The 24,280-nt window shown below is 41.1% G+C and overlaps 2 protein-coding genes across 4 annotated transcripts; both read left to right on the top strand.

Annotated features, from left to right (window-relative positions):
* Nucleotides 1-797: 797 nt before the first annotated feature.
* LOC307040093 (piggyBac transposable element-derived protein 3-like) lies at nt 798-5,324 on the top strand. Its single transcript, XM_079682653.1, has 4 exons — nt 798-996; nt 1,350-1,580; nt 2,821-3,096; nt 3,258-5,324. Exon 4 carries the CDS (start codon nt 3,392-3,394, stop codon nt 4,805-4,807), a length of 1,416 nt encoding a protein of 471 aa, XP_079538779.1. The 5' UTR covers nt 798-996; nt 1,350-1,580; nt 2,821-3,096; nt 3,258-3,391; the 3' UTR covers nt 4,808-5,324.
* Nucleotides 5,325-11,966: 6,642 nt separating this feature from the next.
* csnk2a4 (casein kinase 2, alpha 4 polypeptide) lies at nt 11,967-24,122 on the top strand. 3 transcript variants are annotated; one of them, XR_013808342.1, is made up of 5 exons: nt 11,967-12,180; nt 17,292-17,590; nt 17,684-17,795; nt 17,882-21,145; nt 21,242-24,122. XR_013808342.1 is itself a non-coding variant. In XM_079682235.1 (4 exons), exons 2-4 carry the CDS (start codon nt 17,490-17,492, stop codon nt 17,996-17,998), a joined length of 330 nt encoding a protein of 109 aa, XP_079538361.1. In that variant the 5' UTR covers nt 11,986-12,180; nt 17,441-17,489; the 3' UTR covers nt 17,999-18,036. The 3 variants fall into 3 exon arrangements, 2 of the variants coding, with proteins under 2 accessions (XP_079538361.1, XP_079538360.1); XM_079682235.1 differs by lacking the exon at nt 21,242-24,122 and having other exon boundaries at nt 11,986-12,180; nt 17,441-17,590; nt 17,882-18,036; XM_079682234.1 differs by lacking the exon at nt 21,242-24,122 and having other exon boundaries at nt 11,986-12,180; nt 17,882-18,036.
* Nucleotides 24,123-24,280: the final 158 nt, after the last annotated feature.

Below are 24,280 nucleotides of genomic sequence, written 5' to 3'. Positions count from 1 at the left end.
TTACTCGATCAGCTGGTGCTTGAGACAGACACTGACGCTGTCCGAAGAGAGGGAGGAAAAAGAGAGGCTCCATGCATTATATTTTTATATTATATAGATTCGTTATTCATTTTTTTTAGTCTGGAAGATTTAAACTTTAACACACGTTGACTGGCGAAAAACTCTGCCTGGTTCCCTCGGCACCCACCGCGGAGAATAAACAGAAGGGCAACCATGACAACCATGCTTCTTCGCTGCTTATGTGGAGGAAGTTACAGCGCCACGTACAGGCTCCTGCATATGTACTGCAGCTTCTCCAGTAGGGCTGTAGCGATACACTAATCTCACGATACCATACGATACACGATATTGAGCTCACGATACGATATATATCACGATATTCAGCCAACGATACGATTCGATACGATTCGATATAATTCGATACACTGACATCATTTTCTGAAAGATTTTAAAGGGACAGTGTGATTTTGGTGACATCTTGTGAGTGTTCCATTGACTTGGATTGAATTCATTCAACTGAAAACTGAAAGCATCAATTATACAATATATGGCTCTGACTAGACAGAGAGTCTACAGGTTGCAAATGCTGGACAAAATGACTCAAAAGATGTGGTGAGAAAATTTGTTTCATTTATTGAAACAGTGCCAACTGTAGCTTACAAGCCTTTGAAACGTAAGTACATAAAGTGCAGTAAAACAATGGACAATGGAGAATTAAAAGGTGCAGCAGGTGGCCTGTTCTGAACAGATTCTTTTACAGCATTTTTAGCTTAACCTCTTAAGGCTTAGTGGCCACATGCGTGGACAGCACTTTTTTAGCTCTTATGTCCACAATGGTGTACACTGCTGAATTGGGGTCTTATAGCCACATATGTGGACACTTATACTGCCATCTGGTGGTGTCAGAAGAGTATAACATACAATGGTAAAAATTCAAGATGGCGGCAAATACGAGGGATGATTCAAGTGGCCACTCCAGACACAAACATCGATCAGGTAAGAAGTCCTGCCTTATTTCATGGCTTATTCTTATTTAGATATTTATATAAGCGTTGGATATTTGTCATGACAAGCAAATTTGGAAAAAAAAGTGTAAAAATAAGAACGTAACATGTCGCTAAACATGAAGTACACGTTTGTGTACTTATGGACTGAAGCTCGTCGAAACAGCTAATATACTAGTAAACATGCACACATGTAAAATGAGAAAACAAGTATATCTGGTGCAGCTAAAAGGCTGTACATTGTCTAAATGTAATACATAACAATTCAATCACTAAATACATATATAAATTAGTTGGATTAAAACGTTGTACAGTACCATTGAAATCCATTGTTTTTATTTCCAGAGCGTTTTTCTTTACACCAAGCTATGCAGCTACTTGGCTTGATTGATGAAGACAACTCAGATTTAGACCTATCTGACAATGATGATCCCATCCTGGATACAAATTACCAACCATCACCACAGGAGGAAAGCAGCAGTGAGGATGAGGGTGACAGTAGTGACAATGAGGACCCCATTCCTGAGCCCACAGAGCACAGCAGAGGACATAAACGTCGCCGTGGTGCAGATAATGGTTAGTCAAGACCCAGTAGATTTGTGTTTATGTTATGTAGTTAGGGCAGGGGTCTGCAACCTTTTTGACCAAAAGAGCCATTTTGCTCCTTTTGCCCAAAAAATTAATTGTCTGGAGCCGCAAAACATATTTCATAGCTTGATAGCTAATAAAGTTGTATTTATTGTTATATCAGACAGAAACTACAGTTTTTTTGCATTTATTAGGCTATTTATTACGTTATATAAAACTGTTAACCTCTAATAAGAAACAAAGAACTCCTATAAGGAGAATTAAAAATAATACAGAGGCCTACTTTAAAATAAATTAAACACAGCACTTGGGGAGTCATCTGCACATTTGGAGGAAACAAATATATAATTAAAATGGGCCCACTTTGAAATAAATAAAATATATAGCTGCACCCTAAAAAGAGTTAACGGTGGGGTAAGTAAGAATGGAGAAACCAGCTCGAGTGCGCTAGAGTTTGAAAATACACAACCGGAAAAAATCTGCCTCTTCCTTCAGACTTTCTTACAGAGTCCCTCCTCCAACACAAACGAACGCGCACATGACCAATGAGGGCACGAGATAAATTTGTGCACAGATGGAAGGCTGACAGGCAGGTAGGCCATCCAGTTATTTTTGCCGGGCCGGCTCAGATGATTGGTCGTGCTTTTTACAGCGCTACGGCTTCCAGAGATTAATTTGTTTATGTATTTATTGTCAAAGCATTTAATATATTCATTGCTATCGGGACGTTAAGAGCATTCCATGGAATATATAAAAAAGTGTTTTCTGAAATAAATTACATACCCCATTGAATTATGACTGAAGATCGTCAGCTGTCTTCCTCTCCCGTGTTGTTCCTCGATACGTAAAGGCTGCAGCACCTTTGACAACTTCTCTCTACATATTGAACATACCGGTAAACCAGCATCGTTTGCTGTGAAAGCATATAACTATGTCCACGCAGAATTAAATCCTGTGTTCCTCCGGTACTTTTATTTTCTTTGATTTATCCATAGTTCGCTCATCGAGCCGGGGGTCAGGTTATTCACCCGCAGGAAAAGGCGCTGGCACGGACCGTAGCAGGATGTGACGCATATTTTAGTTGACCTAATTAAAACCGTTTTGTTTTTTATTATGTGTCACAGTATCACCTCAAAATACAAGATACGAAACATTTTCAACCATGCAACAACATTTAAATAGTCCTACAAATACCTTTATTTTCTTCTTATTTTTGTCTAAACTCAAGGGAGCCAGAGCAGAGAGCTTAAAGGGCCACATGCGGCTCGAGGGCCGCGGGTTGCCGACCCCTGAGTTAGGGCCTCAGGGCTACGTGAAGGATTGGAGGCAGAATGCTTATTTACATTGACAGGGACAGAGAGTACAGGGACAGGTTCATCCCACACTCCCAGACGTCGATGTCGAACTGTACCGATTGAGACTGATCGTGCAGAAGATGACTCTGAGGAGCCAACACCAGGACCAAGCCAAACCAAAAAAAATAAAAAGGGAGAGTCCAAACAAGGTAATTGTTATTATTTTAGCATGCCTTGAGGGTAAATCTTCAAATTTCATGTAAACGTCCACACAGATTCAAGTTTTTTTGCTTACATAGATAAAATGTAACTTACTGCAATAAATACTATACATACTAAATACTATTTTATTCTGATTCTGGTTGTGCAGGACGTGGAATACGCTGGAAGGCTACTCCATTGACGCCAAACCTTGCGGAGTATCAGCATCAGGACGAAAGCGATCTGGACAGACATGGCTGGACCCCACTAGAGTATTTTGACCAGTACATCGATAGAGATCTGATGACACTGATTTCAGAATGTTCTAATGCCATGTCACTGTCTAGGAGTGGGGACCCACTCAACATGTCAGTCGATGAGGTCTACCACTTTTTTGGTGCCTGTATTTTAATGTCCTGCATCCGATACCCAACCATTAGGATGTATTGGTCCAAAGCCTTTAAAATCACTGCCATCACTGACAGATTCACGCGTGCCAGATTCTTCAAACTGAGGGGAGCAATAAAAGTGGTAATTGATGATGATGTGCCTGAAGATCTGAAGATGTCTGACAAATTCTGGAAGGTGGGGCCTTTTCTGGAGCGGATTCTGCGAGGCTGCAAGTCTCTGAATCGATCTGATTGCACATCTATTGATGAGCAAATGATACCCTTCACGGGAGCCTGTCCGTACAGACAATATCTGCCAACGAAGCCCAACCCAGTTGGCATTAAGAACTTTGTGTGTGCTACAGCAGATGGCATTGTGCTTGACTTTGAGCTCTATCAAGGTACACAATCACTGATCGAGAAGGTCGAAGAACCCGAGGGCCTGGGCTTGGGAAGCTTAGTCATCGAGCGTCTTTGTCAAACCCTGAAACGCGGCACAAAAGTGTATTGTGACCGGTTCTTCACCACAATCAAAGGTGCGCAACAAATGATGGAGAAGGAGCTGTACATAACTGGTACAATAATGAAGAACCGACTCGCTGGAGCGAACGACAAGTTACCCAGTGACAAAGCCATGAAAAGCGCAGGAAGAGGTACCTCATCAGAAGTGTCCGCTGAAGATGGAAAACTGTGTGTAGTGAAGTGGTATGACAACAAGCCAGTATTGCTGATGTCTGTTGTTCATGGTACACAGCCTGAGGACACCTGCCAGCGCTGGGACAAGAGGTTGAAACAATATGTCACTGTTTCGCGACCAAGCATTGTCCGTGAGTACAATACCAAGATGGGTGGAGTTGACTTGATCGATAGAATGATCAGTTACTATCGCATGAGCACCCGTACTAAGAAGTGGACAATGCGGATGGTCATGCACTTCACGGATCTGGCTTTAGCCAACAGCTGGCTACTCTACCCCAAAGACCATGCAATATGTGCTGGACCAAAGACAAAACCCATCCAGTTCCTTGAGTTCCGTATGGAAGTGGCAAAGATCCTCTTGGCCCAGCATCACGGTGCAGATGCTGACCTATCGGAACAATCAGAGGAAGAAGATGCACAACAAGGGGTAAAACGTCATGTGACAGAGGTGCCCCATGTCTCGGTCCGCAGGAGGGCTAATGCCCACCTCCCAGAGATGATGGGCCTGAAGAATGCCATGCGCTGCAGACAACCAGGCTGCACTGGAAGAACCCGAGTGCGCTGTGTGACCTGCAAAGTGTTCTTGTGCATGCAAATCGAACGCAATTGTTACTTAGCCTTTCACACATAGGTGATGGCAGTGTGATGGCAGAGATTCTGTGAAGGTCATCAGGTGACCCCTGGGCCTCCGTAAGCAGGCCGGGTCCTTCTGTCCTCAATGTTCCCACCCTTTCACATATCCTATTTTTTACATTACGAATGCAACATTTCACATGAGCCATACTGTGACTGTCAAAAAGGGGCAACATTTATTTATTTATTTTTTCACTATGACGTTCCGTCATTTGTTGTACGTACCATGTACGTAACGTGACAATTTAAAAAATGATTTGAATGTTTTATATTTTTTTACAGGCATACAATGTCATCCTGCAATTACTGTTTGCACTGTTGCAGCTTTTCAAATGATCCATGCATTAGTTTTAACTGTCCAAAGGGGCAAAAGTGCAATGTTTCCATGTTGTTTTTACTCTGATATTCAAAACATGTTCAAAAATATGTGTGTATGTGTTATTAATACATGCAAAAGCAGTCAGGAAAAACACTGCTGTGTTCAAGGTGGAAATAAAGAGTTTTTCATTCTATTACTCAATGGTGACTTAATTGGGTTTTATGGAAATTCGGACCAAGAATCCACATATGTGGACATGATTTTTCTCTAAAAGTACATCATATCAAAAGATGATTCTTAGTTTTTATTCTAATTAGGGTCCAATAAGCCCAAATAGCAAAGAGAAATAAAAAATGCATGTAAAAAAACAGCTTGGGCCTTAGGAGGTATGAGGTAGCCAATAATTCAAGTCACTAAGAACAACATTTAATGTAAAATGTACCTGCCAATAATTCAAGTCCAAAGGAATAACATTTAAGCCAAGTGAGTAAGTGCACTTCTCTGAGCAGTGACGATGGCCCATTCCCAAACCGCCCCCTACACCCTACCCCTCCGTTTGCGTGTTCACGCGGAGGGTCCGCCTACGAGTGTGGAGCGGTGTGGAGGGGGAGTGGTCTATCAAGCCCTCAAACAGCGAGTCTGCTGTAAATGTGTGCATTTTATTATAAAGTTGTGTATATTTACAGACCGTTGCAAAAACGAAGAAGCTTATAAACATCAGGTTTAAAACTAAAAGAGCTTTGAAACACAATGAAAGATGTTAGGAGTTTTATTTGAGTTATTAATTTAAACTTTTTGTCTAAGAGATGCTGATTTGAAACCGTTGTTACATACAGTTACGGCATTTCCTGTTTCTGCCGGAGAGAGGGGAGGCCGTCCCAAAGCTTGCTGCTGTATTTACTCCCTCCATCTGACAGGAGGGAGCCTCGTTGAGCTGGGAGTGTGGCTACAGACGCAGTTCACTCCGTCGAGGGAGTGGTTTGGGATTGGGCCGATATCTCCGGCGGTAGAGAAGACCCTCTCCAGTGTGGTTAATGTTTGCCGACATTCTCCTGAACCGCTTCGCACTCACTGCGAGAAGAAGACACCGGCGTCTGTGTATCTAGAAATGCTCTACAGCGACACTAGCGGCTCGGCTGGCTGACGTAATCGCTCTTCATGCAAAGCGAATGGGGGGGAATGGGCAGCGAGCAGAGTGCCAGGCGGAACACGGGGGATTTGAATGGGAGTTAATGTATCAATACCCGCGGCTGAAATATCGATACTTTCTCGGGAAACAAAATATCGATATATCGCAGGATCGATTATATTGCACAGCCCTATTCTCCAGAGTTTGGAGCTAAATGGAGCTGTCTCGTGTGGACAGACACTATCCGGTGAACATTGCGTGTGGACGGAATCTTTTTTGCGATTACGTTTGCGTTAATCCTATCCGTTTAGCCGTATGCGTCCTTGTGTGGCCGGGGCCTGAGAGGCTCAGTGAGGTAAAGGACTCTGAGGGTTTAGATAGTTCACTTTAGCGTTCACACCTGCCTTGTATAGTCCGGTTGAATTGAACCCTGGTGCGTTTAGCCGCTTGGTGCGGTTAATTTGGGTCGGTGTGAACACAGTCCGAGACCTCTTAAGTGAACTAAACAACCGGATTCTGGTCCGCTAAAATAGGTGGTCTCGGAGCGCTTGCTTGCGAATTCTGGAGCGGTTCATTGCTGGTGTGAACTCAGTCCTCACCAAAACATAGGAAGCGTAGTATTTACGTGTCACAAGAACGCGGATATCTTCAAAACATTTAGCGAAAGACTCTTTCAAGACATCCGCGGTTGTTTAGTTAAAGAGTGAAGCAGAATGAAGTGTTGAACAGTTTCGTGTAAAGTAAAAATTCTCCGTCAACTACATAAAAGTAAGAACACCTGTCATCGGTGAAACGCCCCTCCTTACTGCGTCTCTCATTGTATGTGTTATAATGTTTTTTAACGGACATTTTCTGATTATATAATCATATGCGCAGGCCGCTAGTGTGTGTTGATCTCCAGATTAACAGCAGCATGAGAATAACCTGCCGGAAGTGCCGATGCTCCATGGCGGAGGCTCCGGTAGAAATTGCTGGGATTTGCGTTTTTACCCCCTTAATGCCTGACCAATGGTTGAACAGCATTTCCGAGAACATGACTTGTGTTTAAAGTTTAAAGTTTTAAAGTTTTGCCCGTGTGAACGCAAACCGAACCTTCTGAAAAATGAAACAATGTAACAAACTTTGGTCTGGTGCGCATCAGAAAACGGACTATTAGGTGTGAATGCACCTGTTGTCTCAGTGGGTCTCAAACGTTTTGATTTATGTAAACAAATATTTCCAAAGCACACCTTTATAACTATTAGGATAAATAAAAACAGGTTTGAAATCATTCCAATGTATACTACAGTAAACCAAAAATATTGTTTAAAACTGGAGAGGTTTACAATTATGTATAAATAAATAAATGTTAACTAAGATATAAATGAACCACAAACATAAAACGAGTTTATACAGTTCCTACATTTATTTGTTATTGGCTATGGTAGGTTATTGGTTATGTTCACATACTTATTTGATTAATAAAATGCAAAACGATCTTTTTCATATGGGTGTTTAGAGTTGTACCCCCAGATCAGTCTCTAGTAATTGGGCGCTCAAAGTGCACCAGATTGAAGCATTTTACTTTAAAATGTTAACCTAGAGGATGTGAAGCCACCCCCCAATTAAAACATGTTCATGCAATACTAAATACATTTGAAGCCTTTTATATAAGGTGTCCACCATGTCAATACGTTTCTCTTTTTGTGGTGTAGGCCAGCGGTTTTCAAAGTGTGAGGCGCGCCTCCCCTGGGGGGCGCCAGAGAGCTTCAGGGGAGGCGCAGCGTGAGACACAAAAGAACGAGAAAAAGACGAGTAAAGTGACACTTGCCCACTTGTGGCTGTCTGTGGAGACCGAGTTCCCCCACCTCGCCAAAAAGGCTGTAAAAGTGCTCATCCCCTTCACCTACCTGTGTGAGTGCAGGTTTTCCGCATTGACTTTGATCAAAAGCAAGTACCGGTAAAGGCTGCAGCCAGAGTATGACCTGCGTTTATTCCTGTGTGCATGCCGGGAGCATATAAGGATGTATCAACCATGTTGAAAATGTTAAAAAAAATATGTCTTGAGAACACGGCGTGCGGAAATATACGGGTCGTGCTGCAGCTAGATGTGCCTGTCCTCTGTAAGAAGGTGTCGGCGACTGACATGCAAGGAAGAACGGCTGTCCACAGGCTGTTCCAACTTTAACAACTGTATTAACTTCCAGGGTAGTGAATTGAACATGCAATTGTAATTGGGTGTGTGGTATATTTTCATGCACGGACACGCATGTTCCACAACACATAAACTGAACAACACTCAATGTTCCGATCGCTACCAGTGTCCTTGCGATCTTGTTATAATAACAAGTGCACGTTACTGATGCAATATGGTTGAGACCATTCGGGCTTATTCTAGAGGGGTGCAAGGAATAGTCCAAGTAGTGGGGGAGTTTTATACAATATGTTTAAAAACATAAAAATAAAAAGGTTTAAAAAAGTTATTGTTTAATGTTATAAGGAGGTGACCCTACTCAGCCAATCAAATCGGTGCAGTCAGCACGATAGATTCAAACACACACACAGAGACGAGACAAGAGGAGAGAAACAGTCGGAGTAATTTCAAATGGCAGAAGGTAGACAGTGAAAACAGAGCATTTAATTACATTTTCTCTTACTGGACCTCTTTGAAATGCAATTGAATACCCCTGCATTATAGCAACAACAACAATAATAATAATAATAATAATAATAACAGCAATAATAATTTGGAGGGGGGGCGCGGCTGTTCTTATGTTCTCTGAGGGGAGGCTCAACTACCCACACTTTGAAAACCCCTGCTGTAAGTGATCTCTACAATAAAACAGTTTAGTGCACGATGTACAAAGATATTAATATGAGGATGTGCAAAACAGACAAACTAATTAACCTTTATTAACACATTAAATAATTCTTTAGGTTTTCTTTCAAATAAGAAAAAAGCTTTGGGGGTATCTATCTACAGATAAATATTAAGCCTGACAAAGTACTTGACGTCTAATATATTGCTTTCCTGCAATGCTAACTATGTTGGAGCACTTATTTTAACTGATATTATACACATTAATTATACTCTTATGTATGTAGATAGTATAACAAATGTGCAGAATTTGACAGTTTAATGGTGGAGGTATACACATATTGATAGATGTCTTGTAATGCACTGTTGAGGAACCTGTGACCCAAGTTTTTCGTTCATTGCATAACTACACCGTAGTTGTGTATATGATATGTCAATAACTCTTTGAAAATCTTGAAATCTTGAACGGGATGTGCAAAATAGCAATTATGTACAGTTTTTAATTAACTTTTAGTAGAGAATAACGAGTAATGCATATACTTTATAGAGACCTGCAGATAAATGTTTAGCTTTCTCAAGCACCAACTATCAAATATCTCTCCTGATTGTTGGCACTTGACAATCCCCTTTCCCTGAATTTTACTCAGGTGTAAGTAAAGTCTGCTTTAAGGGTTGTTTATATTTCACATCATTAATGAGAATCTGCAAAGTAACTAAAATAAATGTAGTGGAGTAAAAATACCAGGTTAACCTCTGAATTTTAGTGTGACAAAGTAACAATGAGCTGAGGGTATATATTAATGCTGCCCATTATGGATACAAGCGATTTTGACCCATGTAGTACTTACATTTTTTACATTTGTACACACCAATTTGTTTCCTATCGCCTAAACCTCCAGATGTATACACAGTTTAATACTGTAAACTTTTAATTTTGGGGAAAACGAAAACGTCTTTTAAAACTACAATCCCCAGTAGAGACGTGCCATAGAGAGAACATGTTGTGAAACACAATAGCCAGCATGTGTAGTTCTCGGGGGCGTTCAAGTCCAGTTTTGAATAGTCTGTCGTGGTTTTGTTCCATTTCAAAGAACTTGGCGCTCGGCGTAACCTTGGCGCACTGCCACTCCAACATCCAATCCCAGAGCTTGAAGATTTATCACAGGGTTTGTCGCAAAGCGGACAGGCGTCGTCACAACAATGGCTGGGGATTGTGGGTAGTCTCTTTGGCGCTCCACATTTCAGAGAAAATAAGTTGTTTCTCAGAATTGAAGGGGAAAAACACAAAAGCATTGTACACAATTTAAACCTATCAATGTTGTTTAATTAACAAAGGTAATCTGGTGTTTTGTGAGTTGATGAGTAGTGGAGATATCACTGTCAAATCAATCGACAGTAAGGAGAATACTTACTTCCGGGAGTACAATTCTCCGTTATCCAATGGGAATGGACGCTCACATTTCCTTTAAGAGCTGCCAACATAAATGGATGCGGTGCTTCCCTGAGCGTCAAATACCGCCGCCGATGGAAATACATTGCAATCAGTGGAAAGCTCTTTGTGTCCGTTTATGAAGCTGAAGGAGCCTCGGCGCGTCCCAACTGCACGCCCACGGGACCCTGACCAAGCTTCGCTCCTGGACGCTTACGGCCCTTCCACACTACAGCTTCGACAGCTTCAAAAACGGTTTCCAGCGCGTCTGCCCATTCACTTTGAATGGGGTGACGTCACGTTGCCTCGCTTTTCGCCGAACTGAATTGTGGGTAGCAGAGCGGAGCTTTCCTGGCGTTTCAGGCTGCAAAAGTTGAACAATGTTCAACTTCTGAAGCCGGAGACGCCGGAGTAGCCAGCGTCAGCCAATCAAATCCCCTTTATGCAAATCTGACAGTTCAAGCGCTAGCCAATCAAACCGCGTGCAAACTGGGAGAGCCAGACCGCAGTTCAAATTACGGTAGCAAATCACCCGGTTCTTTACGACCAGAACTATTTACTGGGATACAAACCGGAGTAACCAGGCATGGAGGGAGGTGGCAGAGACAGTGGGTGAAACTGGTAGGTTTTCGCCTGTTTGGGGAGTTTATATATATATATATATATATATTGCTCGCATAAAATCCCCAGGGTTTTCCCCAGGAGCTCCAACAAGCCGTTTAGGACAGAGAGTGAATACACATACTATACAGAGATGCTGTATGAGAAACCAATGTGAGTTTGGAATATTGAACAATATACATCTATTCTAGTAGACCTCAACAATGGAATTATGATCAGTGGAAATGGCCATGACATCATGGGACCTTTATCATTTAGTTAGTTTTGATGTGCATTTTCATCCACATAGGATGTATACAACGTATGAATTATAGCCATTTTATAATACCTGAATTAAAAACTACACTTGAATAAAATTATTGTATTTAACATCTGGTTGAGGTTTCTGCCCTGCTGATGTGCCGTCGGAGTAGGCTTTGTAGAATACTCATACACCTCTTATATCTCACAATAAATAAAAGTCAATAAATACATTATTGGATACTGAATATCTACATGTATGTTGCTGTAGTATATTGGTCTTTTATAGAACATTCTAAATCACCCAGAATATTTTATATTCTGTGTACTATGGGATTTATGTGTTTTCTACTGTATTCCACCTTTTCAATATTTGAATGCCTGAACACATTGCTGCTGTAACAAAAATAATTTCCCAATTTGGGATGAATAAAGTATCTATCTATCTACTGTATCTATCTAACTATCTATCTATCTAATTGTTAAATGATTATTGTGGGCCTTTGGGCCGATCTTCGGATGTGAAACAGTTTGTGATTAACCTGATTATTAAAGAATATTTCAACCTTTGAACAAAAAAGTGTGTTGGGGGTTTCTGAAAATAAACATGACAGTTGCTGCTGTTTTGACAGTTACTCCTCCTGTAGCTTGTCCCTCCACGGCCTCCGTTGCATTACTCGAGGACGTAGGTGGCGGCGGCAGTCAGCAATATTGTCTCTGATACAGCAGAAATCACACACTTGCAGACACACCGGAGTCGGAGGGAGGCGAGGACCTTTGGCTTAAACAACATCAGCTAACTGGGAAGCCTTTCAGTCATCGGATTGATAAAGGGGGTAAATATCCACTCCATGTTCCTCTACTGTAGATAACGTATACTCCAGTTCTCTCTGGAAGCTAGCAGGGGAGCACGTTAGCCATGCTAATGTTAGCGGCTAGCAGCTTGGGCCCGCCCAGAGCCGACAAGTTGCCAACACCTTCTGCTCACAGCAAAGCTAACACAGCCGGTTGTAGCCCTGCTGTAACGTTATTCACTGTCAAATAAATATAGTTCCACCACTGTATGAAAACATTGGCACACACCCAGCGTTAGGTATGAATGTACCGTTACAGTTGTTGTTCGAATGTTGCATAATTCTGAATCAATAACTGAAACGATTACGTTTGATTTAACCTTAGCCAAACTGTTTGAATAAGGCTAAATTAATCATTCATCATTGTGACACTCGATGCAAGACGAGGGGGCTTTTGTAAAAGTTAAAATTTAATTGAATCTAGCGATGGTTTCTCTAACGCTCGCATCATTAGATGAATGCCGAATGAGGATTGAATCCGGAAAAGGAATTCATTCAGCTTGTCTTTTTAAAGCAGTTATTTCATATGATTCCATATATTCTACTGCTTTATTAACTTAACCTATCACGGGTAAAACCTTCTCGTTTGTCACTTGAGGAAAAAATACATCTCTGCCATAAATCTGTCTTTTACCGGTGTATTCATTAGCAAAATACCTACATGAGCCAATGCTGTATTAGAAGACAATAGATTAAATATAAAAAACTAGCTAACGGTAGGGTTTGAGTTGACTGTAAATGTGTAACGTTACAGTAGCTACTACGCAATAGACCTAGACGATACACATTGCGCAAATTGGATCCAAAATCTGACATGATATCTAATCACAATACCGATTCAATATCGGTATATTGTCCAGCTCAAGACACAACCCAGGCACATGACCCAGGTGAAGGCTAGCCTCAGGCCCAGGTCCTCCTCACAGCAAACGCCTGGCACAATGCCTGTATGCTGCAACCATCCGCCTGTTGGACTGATGCTCCTTCTAACCTTCCAATGAACATCAACTCGGGATACTACGGAGCCCCCTAGGGCAGTGGTTCCCAACCTTCTTTTTATTTTATTTTACCAAGGCACCCCTGAAAATATTTCTCGACCCCAAGGCACACCAACTTTTCTTAGATTTAAAAACCACTTCAGAGCTTAAACTAAAAACAATAAATACACAATAAATTGGTGTATTTAATTGAATGGAAGATTTGATCAAACAAATAATGTGTTCCCTCATAATAACAAGAACGTCAACACTCTATGATGAAGTCAATATTATAAACAGGCCTACTAAGTAGGCTCTTTTTGTTTTGGCTGAAAATAGTAGGCCTACCTGTGTAAAAACACGAATACATATCATTTTCTGAGTTATTATTTTACATTTGGATTTCAAAAGAGGTAGGCCTATGATCACTTAAATGAAATAATAACTTAATAGAATTGGAGGGATGAAACAATGCCCTAACTGTGGTCATGTGACTCATCAACCAAATCCCAAATATGAAACATTCTGCATTTCGCTATCCAGATAATACTTGATTTTGATTCAGGGTGTCCGCGGGGTCTTAAAAAGTATTAAAAGTTGATAAATCAATTTAGTGAAAATTAAGGCTATTAAAAAGTATTCAAGGGCATTTTCCAAGGTATTACATTTTGTAGCTTGTTTTCAATAAGTATATAAATTGTCCAAAGAGGTTGTATTCTACAGTGTGCCTGAATGTAATCATTGCGTAGGTGTGTAGTGGGATTCTGTGTACCGTAATTTTTGGACTATAAGGCGCACCTAAATATAAGCCGCAGCAGCTAAATTGAACGATGTGTACATATATAAGCCGCACTGGACTATAAGCCGCAGGTGTTTTAATGTTTAATTACCATATGTAAGGGTTCGTGCACAGAGGGGATTGTCGGGAAAGAGATGGCTGTTTGAGGAAGCTCCCATTTATTAACATTTCAACAAACAAGTTGCATATTTGCATAACGTATTCAAGTGTTACCATTTAGTGCAATAGTAGCTACAGAACATGTACTGTGCTGTGTAAACTGTACTGTATCACATAGCGTTTCAGACACAAACTTTTCAACTTTCAAACTTAAATGGTGCGCTCCCAGCGCACGTACCGGCAGTGATCAACAGCAGCGGTTTTCAACCAGTGGTACGGGGACAAACTGTCTCGCTCTCGTAATGTCTGTCTGTCTTGCTCTCGTTCTGTCTCTCGTACCACTCTTGGTTCCACTTTTACTTTTGCGCGCTACCTGTCTCACTCTTTTCCGGCCTCCAGCTTTTCCTGCTGGAGCCCGCCGCTTAAAGGTGGGGGGCGCGGACCGGCCATAGAGCCCATAGAGTTAAAGGTGGTGGACTGTAACCTGTAAAATCCATAGATTTAGGAGGTCCCCTAGTGGCCGTTAGCTGTAAAAATCCATAGATTAGCCGCACCGTTATATAAGCCGCAGCGTCGAAAAATTGCAAAAAAGGCGCGGCTTATAGTCCGAAAATTACGGTAGTTTATTTATTACATCCTGTTGGATTTGACGTCATCTGAACAGGACATCGCACGCTCACTTCTTGATAGCGCGCAAAGGTCCGTTTACGGGGAAATGCAAGTTTGCTTCCAAATGGTTGGAATATAAGGAGGAAGGACGATCAATACTGTATATAGTCAATGTGAGGTAAAGTGTGTCGCCAATGTAACCGGTTAAAACTCAAAGTGGCGATGAGGTCTTAAAATGTATGGAAAGGGTCTTAAAAAAGGTCTTAAAAGGTCTTACATGTGACTTCAGGATTCCTGCATATACCCTGTGATTGACAAAATCATAAATCATAAATTTAGAAAAAAGGCACACAAATTAACATCCAAACTTAAATGTTTCTCAGACCGTTACACGGTGCTAGTGTGACACTTGTGCCTGCTTTTGTGAGCAGAGTCTCTTGATGCGTGGGGGTGACAGCGCAACGCGGAGGTCCTGCTCCACTGTCAGCCGGGTGCAGGTCTTGTTTTTGACATATGCGAGTGAGGAAACCGCCAGCTCGCCCAAGTAGGAGGTTGGAAACTGTAAAAGCACCTTGATGGCACACTCTGAGAGGGATGGATACTCGTGTCCCACAAGCAGCCAAAATATATCCAGACGTAGTTCCCCGTGCTTCAGTTTCAGGGAGCGGTCCATAGATAGCTCTGCGAGTTAATCCTGAGCTCTGCTGTTTAAACTAGTGGCTGATATTAATGAGAGAGGATTAAACGGATCCCGGAGCCAATCGAAGTCTTCATTCATAGGAGGGAAATATGACTCGAACCTCTCCTCCAGCACTCCCAGGTGAGTAGCTATAACTTGTAGAAAAAATGCTTTCTTGTGCGCTGGGTCACTGGATGTCAGCGGAAACATTTCAATGTTTTTCTTGGCGACTTTATTTTGCCACAGTCTTAACTTGGATCGGAAACCATTGAGTTTGTCTGTGGCTGTCAGGATATTCTCATTCTTCCCTTGCATTCTGATGTTGAGGTCATTGAGGTTGCTAAAAATATCTGCCAGATATGCAAGCTTAACCCACCACGATTCGTCATCCATTTGTTTTTTGTCGTGCTCATTTGCAAATGCAACAAGTTCGTTGCGGAGCTCGTAGACACGGGACAGCACCTTGCCCCGTGACAGCCAGCGGACCTCCGTGTGCATTAAAAGGCCACGATGCTCAGCCCCCATCTCATTGCACAATGTGCTGAACAACCGCGACTTCAGCGGACGGGACTTGATGTAGTTCACTATTTTCACAGCTTGTTCTAATACTGCAGTGAGGTCTGGTGGCATAGCTTTTGAGACGAGGGCTTCTCTGTGTAACATGCAGTTAGGGCTGGGCGATTTGGCTTAAAAATAAAATCTCTATTTATTTCTAACTAATGGACAATTTTCGATTTAAACCTCGATATTTTTCTGTTTTTTTCTGTTTTTTTCAAAACAAACCAGACCAAGGCAAAATTTAAATACATATTTTCTTTATTAACACAATACAAATAAATGAGATTACCAAGTAGTCTAGGCCTATGTGAACAAATCAGTTGTTCAAGAATAAAAATAATAAAATAAAAACAGCACCACTTGGCTGTCATTAATGTGCAAAGATTTCTTTTTTAAATCAAACTGAAAAAAAAATCTCTTGTAGGCCATCCCTGAAAAAACGTGTAAAATGAAATACAACAAATAATATCGGGCAGAGCTGCAGCTCGGATAGTCACAGGCAATGTGGCTGAGTTTTGTGCGCATTGAGGCAGCCCTGTCGGTGCAAATGGTTTGGCACATCCCCCAGTGTAAACCCTGTTCTGTCAGCTGTGGTCTTGTACATTTCCTCTCCGGTTGCATGTGTGTGTAATTCTTTGCAACAAAAAAAAAGTTCTCCTCAATGGATTCTCCGTCAACATATCTCACGTTGGCAATGAGTTGACAGTGGCCACTTATGTCTGTTGAATCATCAACTTGCAGAGCAAATTTGCCAATTCTCTGTATTTTTTCAGTTAGTACAGTTTCTATATCTACTGACATGTCATCGATGCAACGTTTTATTGTATTGTTGGATAATGGTATTTTATCGATAGTGTGGGCCTTTTTTGCCATGGCGATTAACTCAGCCACCACAGTGTTTCCCCTAGGTTTACTGCCTTGGCAGGGTGCTGCCTGGGTACCCCCCCCCGGGGGGGTGCCCCAAATTTTTGTTATCCTCTGGAGCAGAGAGAGGAGCTGTGGATTATTGTTATTGATATCGTACAGTAACAAAGTATTACATTAAAAAGTAATAAAGTACAGTGTTACACTGTACTTTATTACTTTTATTCAAACTGTATTCCCTTCTTATCATGTAGCCTACACTTCTTCCTTTCATTGATACATTTAAATCACCTGACTACAGCATATAACATACCTGCTGCAACCCTATTGAAACCCAAGAAATTCAGATGACAAGTAGAATGATTTATTGTTTGTGTGTTTATGGCCGTCATGCACTGGTGTTATTATTTGTGGATTCTCTGTTGAGACACTGCTGACACCTTTATCTGTCAAATAGAAACATTAGAATGTTCTAATCCATCATTTCCTCGCTCACCCTCGTTTTCAGCTATCCCACCGTGCCCCTGGTGGCCCCTTCCCCCGTCCTCAGGCAAAGCCCCCCCCAAACCCTTTGCCCTGTAGGGATCAACCCCTTCACCCCCTACTTTCCCTCCTCTTCCTCCCTCCCTCCCACCCATCCTCCCTGTACTCCAACAGTCTTCCGCTGCAGTGAGAGTTCTCGACCATCTCTTCCAAGCTGTCGGACATGTCAGGACCCGTGCCGAGTCGGGCCCGAGTGTACACCGAGGTCAACACTCACCGGCCAAGGGAGTACTGGGACTATGAGTCCCATGTGGTGGAATGGGGGTAATAACCTTGCAGACATTAAACAACTTTTGCAGTATGCGGCTCGACAACTCTTCAATCCAGCTAATGTTTTTTTTTTTTTTTTTTTCACAGGAATCAGGATGACTTTCAATTAGTGCGTAAGCTCGGACGTGGCAAGTACAGCGAAGTCTTTGAAGCAATCAACATCACCAACAATGAGAAGGTGGTGGTGAAGATACTCAAGGTAAATCCTTACAGGAAGAAGCTCTGATTTATGATCACATGCTTTAATTCAATCTGCCTAACTCTGCCTCCCCTTTTCCCTTTTAGCCTGTGAAGAAAAAGAAAATCAAGCGTGAGATCAAGATTTTGGAGAACCTACGTGGAGGTCCTAACATCATCTCCCTCATTGATATTGTGAAAGACCCTGTAGTAAGTAACGCTTAACACTTTGGTCATAACTGCAGCAAAGGCCATATTTAATTGATATGTTTGTTTTCAACAAACTTATGTTGTGTATGTTGGGGGTTCTGAAATATCGTCACTGTACCAATAGCGATGCGAGCCCGCCACCTGTGCAAGGTTAACCCTTTTGCTTGGGAAGTATGTGTCTGTAAGTACTGAGTCAGCTCTGGCTGTAAGTTAGATGAATGTGTCTAAGCTGTTTAACACCCTTTCTAGGTTGTGTCACGACTCTCCCCAAATAATGGACTGTTAGTATATTGCTTTATAAGATGCAGGAGTTCACAGGTCTTTCACACTGCAAAAATGAGACTATTGTATTCACTTTAACCTAAAACAACTATGATACGCCATCAAAATATATTAACCTCAGCACAACCAATGATAGTTTGATCATCACATACATTACAATGATCATATATTAGCCTTATGTTGATTAAGCAAAGCATGTCACCTTTAGAGGGACAACAGATTTCTTTCAAAGTTGGAGGATGCTCAAAGGTATATTATTCCTTTATAGTTAACAAGTCCCAGGAATAAAGCAGTGGAAGTCAAATAATGTAGCAACTAAAAGTGCCTTTTGTGCTTTACAGTTTGCGTTTCATGTAGCGCAAGGATTAGTAAAATTTTAGATAGATGACTGCAGTGAAACTATGGGCTAATGTATCTCCCTCAATTCATTGTGCCAAGAGTCGACACAATAACTCAATTAACAGAAAAGCAATTTACCCATTTGAGATAACAGGCATTACATTTTCTTGTTTCAGCTTCATTTTGTTTAGTACTGTAATGTATAAATGTTCTTGTAATCTTTGGGAATAGCCTGGCGAGGATATGAAGTTGAACTTGTTGAAGACTATGCCTTTTTTCTAAATTAATTCTGGGATTTAATTGTAAAGTCAAACGACTTCCAGATTATGAAAACGTATCCACATTAGGGTGGTCCTTAGCGCCATGTACATTTTCAAATTCATTTATTTGAAGCTCCAACCTCCGGAATTCGGTATGATAGTCAAGAAAACTCTCCTGGTGAGTTTTATTCCAAATTCCAACAGCATTTACCCCTCCCTCATCAACCTTGAAGTTTAGCCTCAGTAGGGTGGTCCTTAAAATTGAACGTCGAAAAGTCTAAGCTCCAACCCCTATTCCATTAGTCAAGATGTTGAATTTTTTTCCCCTCTACAGGGCTCAACGCTAACTTTTAAAAGTGGTTGCCAGGCTGGCAACCAGGCATCAGCTTTTGGTTGCCAAAACTGAAAATACGGTTGCCATTTTTAGTCACCTTATATTTTAAATAATTAAGATACTATACAGTTATACATCAACTTAATAATGAACATGTGACACAAAATAATGTTCAAATGCTTTACAATAAATAATTAACACAATTATTTGAAACTAAAGTGGTAGGAAACTTGTCCACCCTCAATTGCTGGTATACAAAACACCAGTAGTGCAGCTGTTGTCATGTTCTTCACAGATCCCCCAAAAAGGAATTGAGCAATTCACTAGTTCCTTGGTCATCCATTGTCTTCCTTTCAAATGTGGGTTTTCTTGACCTTTGTGCTGACCCCCACCATAGCTCCACTGGCCCTTCAGCATCGAAGTCTTGGATTGTGGTTCTGTCATTGGCCAGACTAATACATTTCTAATGTTAAATAAATGAAAACCATTCACAGTTAAGAATTAGATATTAATTATTAATGCTGTAAATTACCTTTTTAATATGTCTAACTATATTTAAAATGTGTTACCTTTTTATAGAAGTGATTATATTTGTATGCCAATATTTTCCTATGGTAAAGTTTCGTTTTGCACTTTCATTTTGGTAGTAATAAGATCGGGACTCTTATTTTGAAGGAACTTTTACCGGAAGTGAATGGACAACATTCCTCTTTGCTTTTTGTTCGGATTCCCCTTGCACTTTATCAGTTGAATCACTTTGAACATTCGTTTGAGATGTTGACGGGTTGGCCGAACATTTTACCGCACAGTCAAACAACTTAATTTGCTTCGCCATTTTTTGTAAAACAAACACACGGCGCACAGCGCACACGAGTAAACGTGCATCACTTTCTGGCTCCGTAATCACACCAATGCACGTGCAACTTAAGTATCAGGTTCCGACTGGTCACAACAATAATTAAATATCACTCTTAATACAACAAATAATTAACATTTATCTATTTTGGGGTGCACATTTAGCTGTTTGCTGTCCTTGTTTCTTTATGTTAAAAACTGGTTGCCACTGATGGCAACCAAAGGCCAAGAAGTGGATGACATTTTTTCTGAATGGTTGCCAATGGCAACCTGGGAACCGTTACTGTCGAGCCCTGCTCTATCTGACAACATGTACCCCTCCCTCATCAACCCGGGCTGCCACACCAGCAGCACGGTGCTGCAACTGAGGCTAAACTTCAAGGTTGATGAGGGAGGGGTACATGTTGTCAGATTGAGGGAAAAAATTCACCAGGAGATTTTTCTTGACTAAAGGCCCGGACACACCAAGCTGACACCAAAGACAGAGTTTCCCCTATATACAAATAGCGGCGGCTGCTAGGGGGCGCCAGCCAGGTACCCAAACAAAATAAAAAAAATATATATATTTTTTTACTTTAAAGGAAGGCTCCAGTCATTAGATAGTAAATAAAAACTTCAGTATTTAGTGAAACATTATGTTTAAACCATACCCTGAAGAAATCAGCGATATTCCCCGGTAAATAATGATTTTATAGCTCTTTTTTTTTTTTAAACCTGTATATTCCGCCAGGCAGCTGCCATTTTGGCTATTTTGGCCATTTTCAGTAATCACATGATCCGAAAAACTAGGTCGTGACGTCATCTATGCGTTCACTTTGTAAACACGACAGCTCATTCGCCGAAAACATGGCGGAGTATTTGAGTTCGGACTCGTCAGCCGAGGAAGGAAGTTTTGAGCAATGTGGAGAGATTGGATGGGGTAATTCAGCCATACAGGTTCGAGCCAAGTGGCCAGAACCGTCAGGAATCCAGGGACAGTGACGATGAGGATGAACAGCACGGTGATCTTGCTGGAGACGATCCCTTTACTCGTGCAATTGATTTCGTGGGGCGAGTAGGGAGACCAGTACAGGAATGGTGTACTTGCGATCGGTGTGTAGCCATGGACAATCCTCTTATGAACATATGTTGTCATGAGCTTGAAAATAAACTGTTCACAGAATACTTGGATTGCATATGTTTACACAGGGAATTCGACACTGTGGTGTTAGAAAAAGCTGTATTGAGAACAGCACTGGTTGCCATGAAGGATGTGAAACGCACCTCTTTGGTTGAACCAATAAATGAAAGGTGGGTAAATTTGACGGGTACAGCCCTTTCTTCTTAGCATTATATACTTTACAATTATTATTATTATTGTTATTAATGGACATATCAACTAAAGACATTTTATTTGGTTAGGAAGTTCTGGATTAAAGATTGAATTGACTTTATCAAAAGTTTTATAATAACGTTTACATTCTAGGAGGAAATTATTTTCATCCTCAATCTCATGGCAATGTTTGCACAACCTGTCATTTACAGGAGTATTTGTGTATCGACCATATTATATAAGAAGTTTATGGTTGTTAATTCTAAAGCGTGTCAAATGGATTCTGTCTACAATTGCATGGCAAGGACATGAAGGACAATGACAGATAATTTTCAAAACCAAAACTTTACTAAGTGTAGCCATGATAAAATAAATCAAAAAGCATATCTACAGAATGCACTCTTTATAGAACAATGTAGGCTATGAGTCCTAACACAGGGCTGCCAACATTTGAGTTCAGCTTGGAGTGAGATTTTTTTTTGGTGAACCGAAAAAAGAAACGTTCATGTGTACAGTGTTACAAATGTATTGAACATGTACAGGGTTTCCCATTAATGTACCGGGCGCTACAGTGGAATACGCACATACACAGTGTACCCGCAACTCTTACAATCAAGTACTATTTTATAAGTGGGGGGGGTCCTCATCTCCTCTAGGGGGGTCCGGGGGCATGCTCCCCCGGGAAGATGTTTTTTTTTTAAATATTGAAGTTAAATGCATCAACCTGGTGCAATTTGAGAGCAAAATGAATTTTTGGTAAACAGATTTTCTTTTTCTTTATGGATATTTTACAAATCACTCACCTTTTTAAACTGTATTCTTGTTTCACTGTCATATAGTATTTCATAACTATTTTTCATTTATTCTCATAAATGGTGACCAAAACGTATGAGACCCACTGAGATAACTAGACTAAAGTATCTAAACAGAGTCCCTTACCTCACTGAGCTATAGTTATCTCTCAGTCTGACAGGACAGAGCTCTCCCTCTCATTGTTTTAGAAACAGCTTTTAATATCCGTTAAGCTAACCAGATGCTAAAAACAACAATGCAAATAATGAGTTTGGTAGAAATATACTGTATAATAGTAAAGTTATTTAAGATGATACCATATTTATTGAAGATTTTACATTATAAATATTCCCCAAAATTATTCAAAAGCATATTCTTCCAAACTCTCTGCTGTAGTATGACCACCAGGAGACTATTGATGTGTGTGGTGAGTTTGGTATTAATAAGCTGTATAATAGTGATTGAATATTATTGTATTCTCTTTTTTTGGAGTTGCACTTTGCAGACGGTCTCTGAGCAAAGCACTCGTTTCTTCTCCGGCTTCGGATAGAGACCAATGTAATGTGCCCAGCTCGGAGGACGGCGCGTATTGGCTTTTTTTTAAATCAAAATGTGATTGTAGTTCGTTGTCAACCTTACCACGGTACTTAGGAGACGTCATTTGTGTCTGAATAAAGTTTTCATGAGTTTTTGATCCGTGAAATCAGAATCTTCCAATATCGTTCCAACTTTACTGAACTAAGCCAGAAGACCGTCTCATTTCGTAGACCGCTCGGTTTGCTGTTCCTTCACTTTATTTTTATATACATTTTTTTGGGACAAAAACTTAGCGTGAGGAAAGGCAAGTGTGGCGTGAGTGCGTGAGATATGCGTTAATTGCGTGACTCTCACGCTCAATGTGTGAGTGTTGGCAGCCCTGCCTAACATAATAATGGTACAATGTAGTTGAATAAATTCCATAGTAGTTAATCAATCAAATCAGTCAATTTATCCTCGACACCAAACGCATAGTTCACGTCACTTCCGGTAAAATAAGTCCAGGGCTCTCGACTAACTTTTTTCACCATCCTCCCGGAACCGTCCCGAAATACAATCTAAGCCGTCCCGAAATTAATGTGGAACGTCCCGAATTTAAAATATGAGTTTTTCTACATTATCATTAGTTAAAATCATTCAAAGTGACGTCATAAAAATCATTAGATGATAATTCATCAACCTTTTTATTTGAGTAAATCAGTCAATCACATGAACAAAGGCCAAATATATTTAAACAAACACACAAACGAGAAAATTACTTTAATATTGAATCAAATCAAGTCCCATCCAATTAACAAAAAAATCCAACACTCAGGAGACCTTTACAAACTGCCCCGCCCCCTCGCACACAGACGGGAGAGAGAGATCTCGTCTGGATTGGAAAGCTCGAAAATACATCATAGACGCATGTTGTAGTCTTATTGCATATTAGAAACGGAGTTGGATAAACTAAAACTGCGATATAAGGTTTATGTAGCAATATGACATATATGACATATATTTTTTTTAAATGTCTCCAGTACCGATAAAAAGTCAGATAACGTCGGAGCTTAACGTTACCACTGTCTTTAATAATTCCGGCCCGGGCGGAGCCCGTTTAGGACCGGGGCTCGGTACCCATCCATACATGGGGAGAAGCGCAGCATATTGCTAAGGACTAAATATGATGGGGGTTCTCATCTCAGCCTTATTACCCATAGGGGATGAAGAGGAGTAAGTAAATAAAGAGGCCGGCGCTCCAGGGTCTGGTTCTGCTGTGCGTTTTTGTGATGTAACGGTAAAACATTTCAGAATTCCTCCACGGGATACCGTTGTCATTTTACATCACTCAACCCGCGAAATACACACACTCAGTACATGCGTGCCAGGTATTCGCGGGCACAGCCAGCTGTGCGGCTGGCTGACAGCTGTGTGTGTGTGTGTGTGTGTGTGTGTGTGTGTGTGTGTGTGTGTGTGTGTGTGTGTGTGTGTGTGTGTGTGTGTGTGTGTGTGTGTGTGTGTGTGTGTGTGTGTGTGTGTGTGTGTGTGTGTGTGTGTGTGTGTGTGTGTGTGTGTGTGTGTGTGTGTGTGTGTGTGTGTGTGTGTGT

This window comes from Notothenia rossii (genome assembly GCF_949606895.1).
Source record: "Notothenia rossii genome assembly, chromosome: 5".
Taxonomy (NCBI): Eukaryota; Metazoa; Chordata; class Actinopteri; order Perciformes; family Nototheniidae; genus Notothenia; species Notothenia rossii.
Note: the sequence above shows the minus strand (reverse complement) of the source record. Positions and strands in the feature narration are given on the sequence as shown.